The 13,679-nt window shown below is 40.3% G+C and overlaps 2 protein-coding genes and 1 non-coding gene across 4 annotated transcripts in view; 2 read left to right on the forward strand and 1 right to left on the reverse strand.

The window, feature by feature from the left end:
- Positions 1-13,679, reverse strand: part of MCPH1 (microcephalin 1) — a 219,724-nt gene that overhangs the window by 114,236 nt on the left and 91,809 nt on the right. The gene's annotated exons all lie outside the window — the stretch shown is intronic.
- Positions 1-13,679, forward strand: part of ANGPT2 (angiopoietin 2) — a 59,729-nt gene that overhangs the window by 36,705 nt on the left and 9,345 nt on the right. The window contains exons 4-7 of one of the 2 annotated variants that reach the window (XM_053596662.1): positions 2,313-2,545; positions 4,345-4,475; positions 9,973-10,074; positions 10,606-10,772. In XM_053596662.1, the coding sequence (XP_053452637.1) occupies positions 2,313-2,545; positions 4,345-4,475; positions 9,973-10,074; positions 10,606-10,772 (633 nt within the window). The remainder of the gene's footprint in view (positions 1-2,312; positions 2,546-4,344; positions 4,476-9,972; positions 10,075-10,605; positions 10,773-13,679) is intronic. The other variant, XM_053596663.1, reaches the window with a different exon arrangement.
- Positions 11,495-11,658, forward strand: LOC128591108 (U1 spliceosomal RNA). Its single transcript, XR_008381533.1, has one exon. It is a non-coding gene; the product is annotated as a U1 spliceosomal RNA (small nuclear RNA).

Here is a 13,679-nt window from a genome sequence, read left to right on the forward strand (position 1 = left end):
ATTACAGGCATGAGCCACCACGCCCCTCGCTTATAGATGACTTTTAAAAAGCAATGGGCAAGTTCATTTCTACTAAACTTCATGCTAGGGGAAAATGTCAGAGATACAATGGCATCGGGTTACCGTTTTACTGTTAAGCTTCACTTACTGGCCTGTTCCAACAAGGGTGAAGATCTTGAAGGGTTTTTGCTGCTTCTTTCTCTGTAGTTATCATAGAAAGCCTTGTGTGTGCTAAATACTATAGTGACTGAACAGAGAAAGTAAGAATTACCATCAAGGGATACACTATACAAATTTTCTCTTGCATATTTTTTGCAGCCTCTTGTATCTTATTAAAGAATAAAAATAAAAAACTAGCTAGGCACAGTGTCTCATGCCTATAATCCTAGCATTTTGGAAGGCTGAGGCAGGAGGATCACTCAAGGCCTGGAGTTCAAGACCAGCCTGGGGGCAACATAGCAAAGCTCTATCTCTTAAACAAACAAACAAAAACCCCCAAGGAATTAGCTAGCAGTGGTGGCAGACATCTGTAGTCCTGGTTACTAGGGAGGCTGAGGCAGGAGGATTGCTTGAGGCTGAGTTTAAGGCTGTAGTTAGCTATGATTGGACCACTGCATTCCAGCCTGGGTGACAGAGTGAGACTCTGTCTCAAAACAAACAAACAAAAAAACAACTGCCAAGTATCTTTACTATGCAAGTCTTTGAATCTGTTGCAGGGAAACAGTTAACACTCTTAAGCATTTAGTATTTACATAGATTCTATGTACTTGGAATTGTTTTCTCTAGTTTAATGGGGAAGAATTTTCCAGTTTAATGGACAGTAAATTTCCAGTTTAAAACTGACGGTGTTCTTAATTGAACATATGCATAGTAAAATATCTTTATAAATTGAAATTACAAAGACAAACTATACAACTATTAATAAAATTATTTGGAACTTATGTGGCATAACTTTATCAGCTCTCTAAATAATAAAAAAAAATTTTTTTAAGGGGCTAGCTCACATTTGAACTAAGAGATAGTGCTGGTTAAATTTCTTAGAGCTGAGAGATCTGTATTTGAATTCTGTCCCCATCACTTGTATGTGTGACATAAGCCATGAGATCTACTGTCTCTAAGTTTCAATTACCTCATTAGAAATGGAGATAACAATGTGGGTATTAACACTAACTACCACCTGGGTATGATAACTCATGCCTGAATCCAGCCAGCACTTTGGGACGATGAGGCAGGTGGAGCACCTGAGGCGAGAAGTTTAATATGAGCCTGGGTAATATAGAGAGAACTTTGTCTCTATAAAAAATAAAAACAAAAATAAAAACTATCATTATTTAAGGTTCTGTGTAGCAGGAACTAATCTAAGCATTTACCTGTTAAAATTCCTTGATTTCTCAGACCAACTCAGTTTGCAGAGGAGGAAACTGATGCACAGAGTGATTAACAAAATTGTTCAGAGTCACAGAGCTTGAACCGGGTAAAATACCTCTCTGACAGAAGAGCATTTTCCACCTAGTATTGAATGCTATTATTATTAGGAATAATATTAAAATACAAATTATTTAGGAGAAAGCTAACTGCCACCTAAAGGGCCAGCCCGACTCACTCTTCCTTCACACAAAAAAAGCAGTTCACGAGCACTAAAGCTTAAATGCTGTCACCCTTCTTCTACTTCTTCTGCTACTACTATATGAGCAGATGCGTCTAACACTCGAATTTTATCCATTACGGCTCACAAGTGTCTCTGTGCCTGCATGTCTACATGGGTGCAGACACACACTTACATTTATGGGTAGATATACACATATATCTATATATCTAATCTCAGCAAGTTTAAGAGATTCTTTCGGGCTATGGCAACATCTTATTACTTTATAACTTCTATAAAATCTTTTTTTTTTTTTTTTTGTAGAGACAGAGTCTCACTTTATGGCCCTCGGTAGAGTGCCGTGGCCTCACACAGCTCACAGCAACCTCCAACTCCTGGGCTTAAACGATTCTCTTGCCTCAGCCTCCCGAGTAGCTGGGACTACAGGTGCCCGCCACAACGCCCGGCTATTTTTTTGTTGCAGTTTGGCCGGGGCCGGGCTCGAACCCACCAACCTCGGCATATGGGGCCGGCGCCTTACTGACTGAGCCACAGGCGCCGCCTAACTTCTATAAAATCTTAACAGAATACCTTAGAGAAGTAGAAATTCAAATATAAGATATTTTATTAGACTTATGAAAATTGGATGTTTATAAAACACCTGGCTTTGAAGGTAATCAGATAATTAGAATACTTTTAGGTGACTAACATTTATTTTCCTTGTAAGTTTCCTAGAAAAGAAAGTGCTGGATATGGAAGACAAGCACATAGTTCAACTGCAATCCATAAAGGAAGAGAAAGATCAGCTCCAGGTGTTGGTATCCAAGCAAAACTCCATCATTGAAGAACTAGAAAAACAGTTAGTGACAGCTACAGTGAATAATTCAGTTCTTCAAAAGCAACAACGTGATCTGATGGAGACAGTTCATAGTTTATTGACTATGATATCAATATCAAACTGTAAGTGTACATGTCATTTTTTTCTTCAGTTTTAATAACCTTTAGTCAGTGACATCCCCCAGATTCTAAAACGTTCTCATCTTTCAGAAAAGGTACCATTTTTCAGATATTTCATATGAAAGCTCATTCTACAGGGTCTCAATATAGAACCAGTTAAAATGGAGAAGGAAGAGAAGGGCGAGAGGGAATAGACATCATACTAATGATTACGAAGCAAAACACGCCACTATGCTCTGATTATGGCAGCAGAAAGCCTCTTTTGAGTCAGTTCCGTCATTAACTGGATGGCTGGGGCTGGGCCTGCCACCAAACCACAGTGAGCCTGGGTCTCTTTAGTTTTTTAACAGGGAAAACAACACTGGACCCATGGGATTGTAGTGAAGAGTAGACCACATAATACTTTCAGTGCTGGCATAAACTGGCAGGTAGGAGACGTTAGCTCCCTTCTCCCACCAAGCCCTTCCACGCATTCTGTCCAGGAAGGTTTACCCTTTCAGCTTCTCTGAGATATTAGAGGGAAGAAGGATGCACGTTTGGTCATTAAAGATGAGATATATAATCCCTGTGGCATTTAAAGTGTATTTCCTTGAAAAATTCGTCTAGTTGTTACTATGGTTTATTTCACAATGTCCTTTCAAACTGCAACCCCTTGACACAGAGAACTTTGCACGTGAACCGTGGAGATGTGTTCTCCACTGTCATAAGCAGTATCTTCCCACATTTTCCTTGAGTCATGCCAATGCCCCAGCTTTGCAGAAACACTTCGACAAAGTTCCTTCTTAACCAGGTAGACAAAGAACAGGAAGAGCGGCACATCTGCTGAGAGGAGGCCGCCAGTCTGTGCTGCCGGGGTGCAGCCTGTGCTTTCCAACCAGAGCTTCGCTCTGTCACAATTTAGAACAGTCCCACTTTTGTCAACATTTATAAAAAATGGAAGAGCCAATCATGTGATGCTGTCTGGTGGGACCAAGACAGTGTAAAGGACCAGCTTTGATGAGCCACCAGGATCACCTGCCACACAGCAGCTTCCCCTTCTCTTGGCTGTTGTCTGCCCAACCCACCCTCCCCCACAGTGGCCTTCCTTCAATAACAGAATACAAACACACACACACACCGACCCCACACACTCTTTTCTTAAAATGTGCCAAAAAAGGAATGGCAAGTCCAAACACTGAGAGCAGGATAAAAATGTGAAGGAATTTTTCAACCCTAGAATTCTTTAGACTTATAAGAATTCCAAAGATAGAGACAGAATTGTGTTCTTCTTTAATGCAAAGTGTTACAGTGTAGATGCTAAAAATCCAAAGAAAACTAAACATCTCCATCCAATACTCTAAAGAAAATTAAGACTTGGCATCAGTTATATGAAAAGAAAGCAAAAAAAAAAAAAAAAAAGAGCAAGAAAGAAAGAAAAATGAGGAGGTGGAGGGCTGAGCCCGCAGAGTGCAGGGGATGCGGACGGGGCCACGTTCTTCTTTATTTTTCTGTAATAAGTTTACCCTATTTTACTGAAGATGAAAGATTTTTAAGAAGTAATAATTTATTATAGCTGACTGTGAAGTACTTGCATTATATATAATTGATAACAAATGAACATTTGAATTATTTGTAACAATCTTTGAGAATTAGTAGGAACACAGGCTGAAAGAATAACTTCTGGAAAAGCTAAAAAACAGGCATATCTTTTTGCTTATTATAAAAATTCAAATGTAATAAAACTCATCAAATGAATGGGTTTTGAAATAACAAATTTTTATCCTTTCACGAACTCCATTTAAATACTTGCTATTTTTCAAAAGCAGCTAAGAACGCTTTTGCTGCCAAAGAAGAACAAATCACATACAGAGACTGTGCCGAAGTATTTAAATCTGGACTTACCACTAATGGCATCTACACGCTGACATTTCCTAACTCCACAGAAGAGACAAAGGTAAGATTTGTCCCCCATTGTTACTGGGTCATTTTAGACGTGAGGAAGGACTGAGGACTCTTACCCTGGGTCCTCTGGGCCTCACTCCGTGCAAAGCCATCTCCACTAAGCAGCCACCTCACCTACAGTGTGGGCCACAGGCTCTAAATTCAAAAGCTCTGCACAGAGTATTGACATTGTTTATTAGCATGGAGAAATATCCTCCGTAAAAATATATTCTCCTTGGATTTTGCTTGAGTAATGCACACTATGGGTTGTTTTCCTTGACGAGCCAGACTCATTTCATTGATTTTAAAGAAAATATCTTCTAAAAACAAGTTTGAATAAACAGTTTGTTTTATGATCGCCCTTTCAAGCAAAAATTGTATTCAGTGAACAATAAAAATATTCCTACAGCTAAAACAATCACAAAAAAGTGATTTCTTCCAGACAACCATGGTACTTTGATATGCGGAAGTGATTTATACATATTTCCCATTTCGTCATTAAAATAGGAATGATAAAAAGGCATGTACTCTGCAGTAGAGGTTTGATAACATTAATAAGTTTTACTGCTTGTCAGGGACATCTTTAAATAATATTGGCTTTTAAAGAAATGGTGTGTGTAACTGAAGAATATAGAGACTCAAACACTTTGGTACTACCACCTTGCCTCATGCCAGGATGCTAGCAGCTCTACCCGCAAGGACAGTGTTGTCTTCAGGTTCTGAGAATAGTTCCAACCTTGTGCACTTGCTGATGTGGTCTCAGGGACACCTAGGACTCTACAGTCCACACAATAAGAATTGATGGGGCAGGCTAACCTCACCTAATACAGTCTTAAAAGACTTAAAACACACCATCAAAAAGAATATTCATTTTCCTTTTAAGTCAATGTGCATGTTCAATTTCCATCATTCAGTGACTTAGTTGGGCTGGGTTCTCGGGGGGCAGATCTTCTGAAGTCACTGTGGGAGACACTGAACTTTAGATGAGGAAAAAAAAAATCACTCCCCCAGGGAATATTTCTATGTGATTTCTCTCAGAAATTTGATAGGGTAGAATGATATTCCATGAGAATGAAGTGTTTTATGTATATAAATATTGGATGACTTTATATATTAAATGCCTATAAATATGTTTGTGCCTAAATGTAAAAGCAGCTAACATTGATACAACATAAGCTGTAGAAAATATACTGGATACTGTATCAACCAGGAATTTTAGAGGCTCCTGGAAGTAACATCTCTTTGAACTCAGCATTACCCTAAGTATTTAACATGGTATCAAAGAAAAATACTTTGTTTTGTTTTCCCTCCTCTATTCTGAAGGAACAAAGAAAAACACTTCTAAAATACAGACATTAGAGTTTTAAAGACCTGGAATTTGAAACAGAAATATACACCTTGATTATAAATTTAAAAGATAAATATTGTGTTCTTCAAGAGAATACTTTCCAAAGAAATCTTTCTAATTCACTCCTGCTGCCTTGAATCAACCTTGGCAATCAGTTAATGTCCCTAGCGCCCTGGAAGCAGAGCATGGGGGAGGAAAAAACCGCAAAACTAAGTAGCCTGCTGCAGATGAAACAGCAACAAACAGAGTAGGCCAAGCCCTTTAAGCCTCTTTGCTCCAGTTTTTATGACAATTCTTTGCATGCCATTGTCTGTCACCAGATGTTGGCCTGGTCTTGTGATAAACTAGTGACAATGGAGTGTTGTGATGTGTGAAGCTGGCACCATGGAGGACACAGGCCCAGAGGGGCAGTCGCTCACCGTGTGGCCATCACACTGCTAAGTGAACATTTTTTCGCCTTACTGTGGGGTTCCCACCACAGTGCACTGTACCACCCCAAAGACTGCCTGAAATGCTCTGCAGAAAGATGCAAATGTATTATACTCAGGGATGATGTGAGTCTAATGTCAACACCTTAGGATTTATAATCCCTTTAAACACAGCAGTAAAAATAACGCATTTACACAACAATAATTTTCAAAAAGTGCAATTTTCTCATATCTAAAATAAATGGTCTAAATTCTTACCTGTAAATTCCCTTCCAGACTTAAGATTCCATAATTCACAATCTGATCAAGGGACAGACAGACGACATGGGTTTATTTAAATTCTGGCTCTGCCAGTTTGCGCCTATGAGCATCATGTGACTTTTCTGAGCTCTTAAGTTTCTGGGTCTGTAACTTGACACACCCACCCTCAGCCTTGGAGGTCATGACAACAGAGTTACGGCACCTAGGATAGGACTTGGGATAATCAACGGGAGGTGTCGTCATTTTAACCCCCAGAGACTACTACACAACCTCTCCGCATGGCTGGATTCCCAAATTTGTCCTGGCTCATTTAATTCAAGAAAAGAATGTTCAATAGATCTTTGGGCCAATCTTTTCCTGAAAGATCTAAACACTACAATTTTGTTTTTGAAAAATTCATTAGATTTTTGTACAAGAGAAATACTGCAAGATGGTATTTATCAGACACACAAATGTGTGCTTTTGTTAGTTAGAGAAATAATAGTTTTTCTTCCCTAATTTTCATAGGATACCTGTCTCCTAATTTTTATCTCTGTGTTTGCTATTTAATCAGTCATTTAACCATGCCCTCAGAGTTGAAGCACAGCATATAATTCAAGCATTATTTGCTGAAAAACATTTACGAGATATTAGGTTTCTGAACTATGCAACAGTGTGCTAATTAAATGTATTAACTGCCCTCAGGTTTTTTGTAATTGGAATACTAAGGTTTGGGGCAGTATCTGAGGACTTCAGCTTTTCTGATCTTGATCTAATTTATTGCGGCATTTTCACTCAGCATCTTCTGGCAGGTGGGTCACTCTACTTGACCACCGTCTCTGCAAGTTTCATGGCACAATTAACCATAAGGCTCCAGGATTTTTATAAATCCTCCTTTAAAAAATATCTGGATGAAATATTAAGAAAATGCTCTAACAATCTTATCATCATCACTAATGTACAGAGAATTTTATGGCACGAGTCATCTATGCACTGGCAGTGACTCTCAGACACTGGGGATTCTTTCTCCTGACTTCCAGAACAAGATCAACAGGAGACAGCACACATTTAAATATCAGTAACTTCAGAAAGGTGATTTTGAAATTGAAGTATCAAATATTCTTGAAATAAGGATAGATCAGCAAACACTGTATTAATTTTTCCAATCCACAGCCTGCCATTCAGGGTACAGGTACTATGCTCTATACACACACGGCTCCTGAAACCCATGTGGCTTAGTCAGCTGGTTTACCAAACGGCTTTGTAAAGAGACATAGTGATGGACATGAGCAGCAAGGGCCATTTTGTTGACCACAGGCAAATACGAGGCAGTATTATTCATGAACTGATTTCAACTTGGAACTGTGTTGAGGGACTTCTGGCCTATTGACAAAAGGGTTGAATTTCTCTGTTTTTGGCAACATCATGTGGTGGGGAAAATATGACACAGTTAGGAATTAAAGAGACCTTATTCAAATCCTACACCCCACTTAATAGCTGATCAAATTCATCTAACTTTACTAAATCTTTTCCCCTTTTAAAAAGTACAGGATTAAGATATCATGGCAGAGTTGCTGTGAGATTACAGATAATATATGCAGAGGGTCATATAATATATGCCAAGTGCTTGAAAGAGGGTGGCACTCACAGTGCTAACGGTGATGGGAACAGAATGCACACAGAGGGATGAGAATAAGATGTGCCTCCAGCAGACAAGTTTTCTATATGTGACTAATTTAAAATGGGAAAATAATTTTCTTAGTAAATGTAATTTTCTTTAATGGCGTGAGGCCCACTGAGGAAGGCAACGTGAGCCATGTGACCTTCCTGGAGAGACAGAAACAGTGGTAGACAGATGCTCCCAGCAGAGCGGGCTGATCCAGGGAAGCTTCCTCTGGCGATGAGAAATCAGGCAGCTTAATTCACTTCCATGGGTCCCTGAGTCCTCATGTGTGAAATGAAAGTACAGGATTGGGTGCTCTCCTGGTTTTCTTTTAACTCTCCTATCTAGGATTCTAACTTGTAAGTAAAGAACAATTGGCATTTAAGCTTGTCTTATCAAAATTGTCTCTATTATACTCAGAAAGACCATGGAGAACAACAAAGGAGGCACATTTACAATTGGTTCTGAACCTTAACTTTAATATTTTCTACCTTGCATGTTGTAGGACAATTATCTTCCTTTTTGGAAAACTCTTTTGTTCTACTATAATCTCATTATTTAAAACTATTTATGTAATCTCATTTTCAAGGGTTTTTAATTTCATAATAAAACTCCAACTGAGTTGAAATTGAGCATACATGCTTTTAACCCAAGAAAGAATTCTGTGTTCTGGACAAAGCTGAAACCCACTGAGCCAGTTTAAGAGCAGAAATAAAAAGTTAGGAAGAGAAATACCATGTGTGGTGAGCAAAGTTCAGAGGAGCTTTATGTCCCGACCTGTGGGGCAGAGCTGCCAGGCCAAACTCAGGGCACCCACCTAGCAGGACACACTGTGGCCTCAAGGCCTTGCACTAAGGGATGAACTTAGAAACCTGATTTTTTTTTATTTTTTTATTTTTTTGCAGTTTATGGCTGGGGCTGGGTTTGAACCCGCCACCTCTGGCATATGGGGCTGACGCCCTACTCCTTTGAGCCACAGGTGGCACCTAGAAACTTGATTTTTATCACACATTCAAGAAGCCTCACAGTTCCACAGCACGAGAAACTAATAAAGGAGTATCTCCTTTACAACACTGTCTGCAGAGCTGACAGGGCTGGCAAATAGTGAAAGGTTTTTTCAACCCTGTGAACATGAATCGACAGTTTTTTGCAGTTTGGAGAGGTGGGAGTTGGGGCAAACCTGCCAAGACGTCCTGTTTACCATGAACTTCTACAACACAGCAATGTCTGGGTCAGCTATGGGGGGGGGGGGGGGTCTTTAGCCTAGAACAGATAATAAGAAAGTCATATATATTTTTCTAATTATTTTTTATTTTATTTTTATTTTTTAATTCTTTTTCGAGACAGAGTCTCACTTTGTCACCCTCGGTAGAGTGCCGTGGTGTCACAGCTCACAGCAACCTCAGACTCTTAGGCTCAAGCAATTCTCTTGCCTCAGCTTCCTGAGTAGCTGGGACTACAGGTGCCTGCCACAATGCCCAGCTTTTTTTTTTTTAGAGATGAGGTCTCACTCTGGCTCAGGTTGATCTCAAAGTTGTGAGCTCAGGCAATCCACCTACGTCGGCCTCCCAGAGTGCTGGGATTACGTGTGTGAGCCACTGTGCCCAGCTGAAAGTCATATTTTTTAATCAACATTTCATATTATATTACTGCTTACTTTTCTTCATCATTTTAAATCCACCATTTCCAATTTATTTAAAACAATCTGGTTTCTTATGCCTTACCCCAGAGGACCCTGTCAGCATGAGTCCTGCACTAGGGGTCTGCGTTCACCTCGTTTCTTTACTCAGATGACGGCCTCCCTCACCTGCGCTCTCCTCCCCCTCGGCAGGCTTACTGCGATATGGAGACTGGTGGAGGTGGATGGACAGTCATTCAGCGACGCGAAGATGGCAGTGTTGATTTTCAGAGGACTTGGAAAGAATATAAAATGGTATGGATACCCTTTAAACCATGTGAAAAGAAATAATTTTCCTCATGAAAACTAACTTTCAAGATCTGCAGACCTTTAACCACAAACTAACCAATAACTTTTGACTTAGTTTTTTGCTGAAGGCTTCTTCAAACTGGTGTTTCAGTCTCCACAGTAAAGAATGGTCAGTGTCATATGAACTATATTTCAAGGCAAAGGCATACAGGTGCTTGGCCTATTTTTAAAGGCAGGCTCAGCATTTTTTGGTAAGCTGTTTCACAATGCTTCACATTTTTATCAACTTAGCTGTTTATACTTACATTTCTACAGGTAGTTTTCTAATTATTCTAATAGTAATTTTTTTCTAAGAAAACTTAGTTTCTTAAAACTGATCTTTCTAAGATCTACCTTCCTCTATGAAAGACTTTGAATTGTTATAGTATTAGAAGTAATTTCTGCTGATAGTTATTCTGTAATAAATTGATGGAATATTGATTTCAAATACATACAGAAAATAAATGAAGTAATTGAATTTTACATCTTGGATTCCAGGGCTTTGGTAACCCTTCTGGAGAATACTGGCTGGGAAATGAGTTTGTTTCACAGCTGACCAATCAGCAACGCTATGTGCTTAAAATACACCTTAAAGACTGGGAAGGGAATGAGGCTTACTCACTGTATGAACATTTCTATCTTTCAAGTGAAGAACTCAATTATAGGTAAGTAAATTCTCGTAATTGAAAAAAACTAAAAAATGAAAGCATTGCTGGATGGTTAGTCCAGAAAGTGAGAACCACAGTAAGAAAGATCTAAACTACCTTCAATGAAAAACATCTTGTTACTGGGATGGCGCCTATGGCTCAAAGGAGTAGGGTGCTGGCCCCATATGTCAGAAGTGGTGGGTTTGAACCCAGCCCTGGCCAAAAACTGCAAAACAAACAAGCAAACAAAAAAACCCTATCTGTTACCTAGTCTTATTACTGTTGTATTATTACTATTATATTGGTTATAACAATGCAAAGGAAACTTCATGAGGAGTTGTGTTTGCTGTGTACCTTGAAAGCCTAGAAGAACTGTTCCTGGAAGGTAATGAACATTCATAACTATTTGAAGATAAATTACTGTTAAATGCCCCCTTTTAACATATGATATGAATAGCATAACTCATGCCTATATTGTTTTCTTCCAAAAGGTTTTAAAAATTAATATTTCTGATGTTTAAAGTCATTCAGTTGTGTTCAATTCTGAAGTCAGGATTAGTTGCCAAGTTTTTAAAGGGCAGACTTAGGTAAGGTGGTGCTGCAACTCCCCTGCTCTCTCCTACAGTGAGTCTATTCAATTCACAGCACTCTGTCAGTATCTGCCTCGTCTCTGCCCATTTGGTGGCAATAATCTTAACAGCATGGGCAGCCTTGACCAGGAATTACTCTCTGGCTCTAAAATGCCACCAGAGCAGGGGAGCTACCATGATCAAGAAGGTGGTTTTCTCAGGACGAGGCTTATCCATTGCACTCCGGATGTGCTGACCCCTTCGATTTCCCCAAATGTGGGAAACTTGATTGCATAATTTGTGGTAGTGGGGGACCGCGTTTGCGCTTTCCCCTGATTAAAAAAAATGCCATCAGAGGAGGGGTGGACGACAGCAGGGGGCCTGACAGTGTCCTGTGTGAGACAAGCACGGTGAAGTTGCGTGCACAGTTATGCTAGGACACGATGCACGCAGAGCTGGTGAGGGGAGAGGAGGGAGACTGTGTGCTGTGTGGCACCACAGGAACGGATCTGAGAGTGGTCAACCCACCAACACTGCTCTGACAGAGTCTAAAGAGCACAGACCGTGGAGGCTGGTGAGACGTTCAATAAGAACATCACAGAAAGTAGCAATCAGTCAGCCCGGGGTCCCATCTGAACATAATGCCCAATGCAGACCCTTTATTGAACAAAAATCCCAAGACCTGAACATTTTGGAGAGGAAATAATGATTTTAAAGTGCTTGAGCAGGCTTCCTTCACAAGGGCCAGTGGGCAGCATGGAGAAGAGGCTGAGAGTAAGGTTGTCTGGCCAGCCCCCTGAAAACCACACGGTGCCCAGCACATCCTGCTTTACAGTGGACTGAAATGCAGGAGCATGTTTGGAAAACAGACACTGATGTGACTTCTAGAAAGTCAGGGAAACATATTCTACCAGTTCTCACTATAGAAAGAGTGACGTTCCCTTACAGAGGTAACAACTGAGATGAATGAAAAGATGGGTGTTGGGTCTCACAGCAGTTCCCAACTGACTCCAAAGAGATCAAAACTCAGTGAATTCTGAGACACAAGTGGTCGGTCATTGTTTTACTTCCAAGTTAAATATTTTTGCAACTGGCAGCAGTTAGGGATCCACAACAGAGAAATTAAAAAAAAAAAAATAGAAACACAAAAATTAAGGATTAGACTGTAAACAGTCAATTTTACAAAATGGGTCATTACCCTTGTATGGTGACATTATAAAAATATTTTAAACTGAGATGTTCTTAACAGATATTTCCTTTAGAAATGCAATCAAGTTTTAGATATGCCAGTTAAAAACACACAGTGGTTTAAAGCTTAGTTTAATTTGCTTGGCAATACAAGATAGATGTTACATAAAATTATTATCCTATTATAATAAAACATGATGCTAATGTAATAAAAGAACCGTGAGGGGCTAAATGCCTGAGACACTGACTGCACGCAGCCGCAAAGGCTTTCCCTGAGGAAATGTTCCCCAAATCCTCTCAAAGGAAGAGTACGTGTCACAAGAAGTAGATCAATGCCTCCATAGAATTTGATTCTTTTTTATACAGACTATGGCAGTTTTTTTTAATAAATACTGAGATTTAATTGTTAAATGTTGGTATTACCTCTTTACTCCCCTGTTAATATAAAGTCAACTGGTACCAATGTAAAGCAATTTCACGAATAAGGCTGTTCTTAGTAACCTAAGTTTAAAGAAAACATTTTATACCAGTGGAGCACAGAAAGGTCTAAGATCGTACAACCTTTCTAACAAAGACCCATACAAACAGTGTTCTTCATAATTCTTCTTGCCTCAGGGGAAAGGAGTCCATGAGAACTGCAGTGGTGCGAGGAGGCAGCAGAGTGGACAGGAGGAGACAGTGTCTCAGAGTGGACAGGAGGAGACAGTGTCTCAGAGTGGACAGGAGGAGACAGTGTCTCAGAGAGGACAGGAGGACAGGAGGAGACAGTGTCTCAGAGTGGACAGGAGGACAGGAGGAGACAGTGTCTCAGAGTGGACAGGAGGAGACAGTGTCTCAGAGTGGACAGGAGGACAGGAGGAGACAGTGTCTCAGAGAGGACAGGAGGAGACAATGTCTCAGAGTGGACAGGAGGACAGGAGGAGACAGTGTCTCAGAGCGGACAGGAGGAGACAGTGTCTCAGAGAGGACAGGAGGACAGGAGGAGACAGTGTCTCAGAGTGGACAGGAGGACAGGAGGAGACAGTGTCTCAGAGTGGACAGGAGGAGACAGTGTCTCAGAGTGGACAGGAGGACAGGAGGAGACAGTGTCTCAGAGTGGACAGGAGGAGACAGTGTCTCAGAGCGGACAGGAGGAAAGGAGGAGACTGTGTCTCAGAGTGGACAGGAG

This window comes from Nycticebus coucang, chromosome 7 (genome assembly GCF_027406575.1).
Source record: "Nycticebus coucang isolate mNycCou1 chromosome 7, mNycCou1.pri, whole genome shotgun sequence".
NCBI lineage: Eukaryota > Metazoa > Chordata > Mammalia > Primates > Lorisidae > Nycticebus > Nycticebus coucang.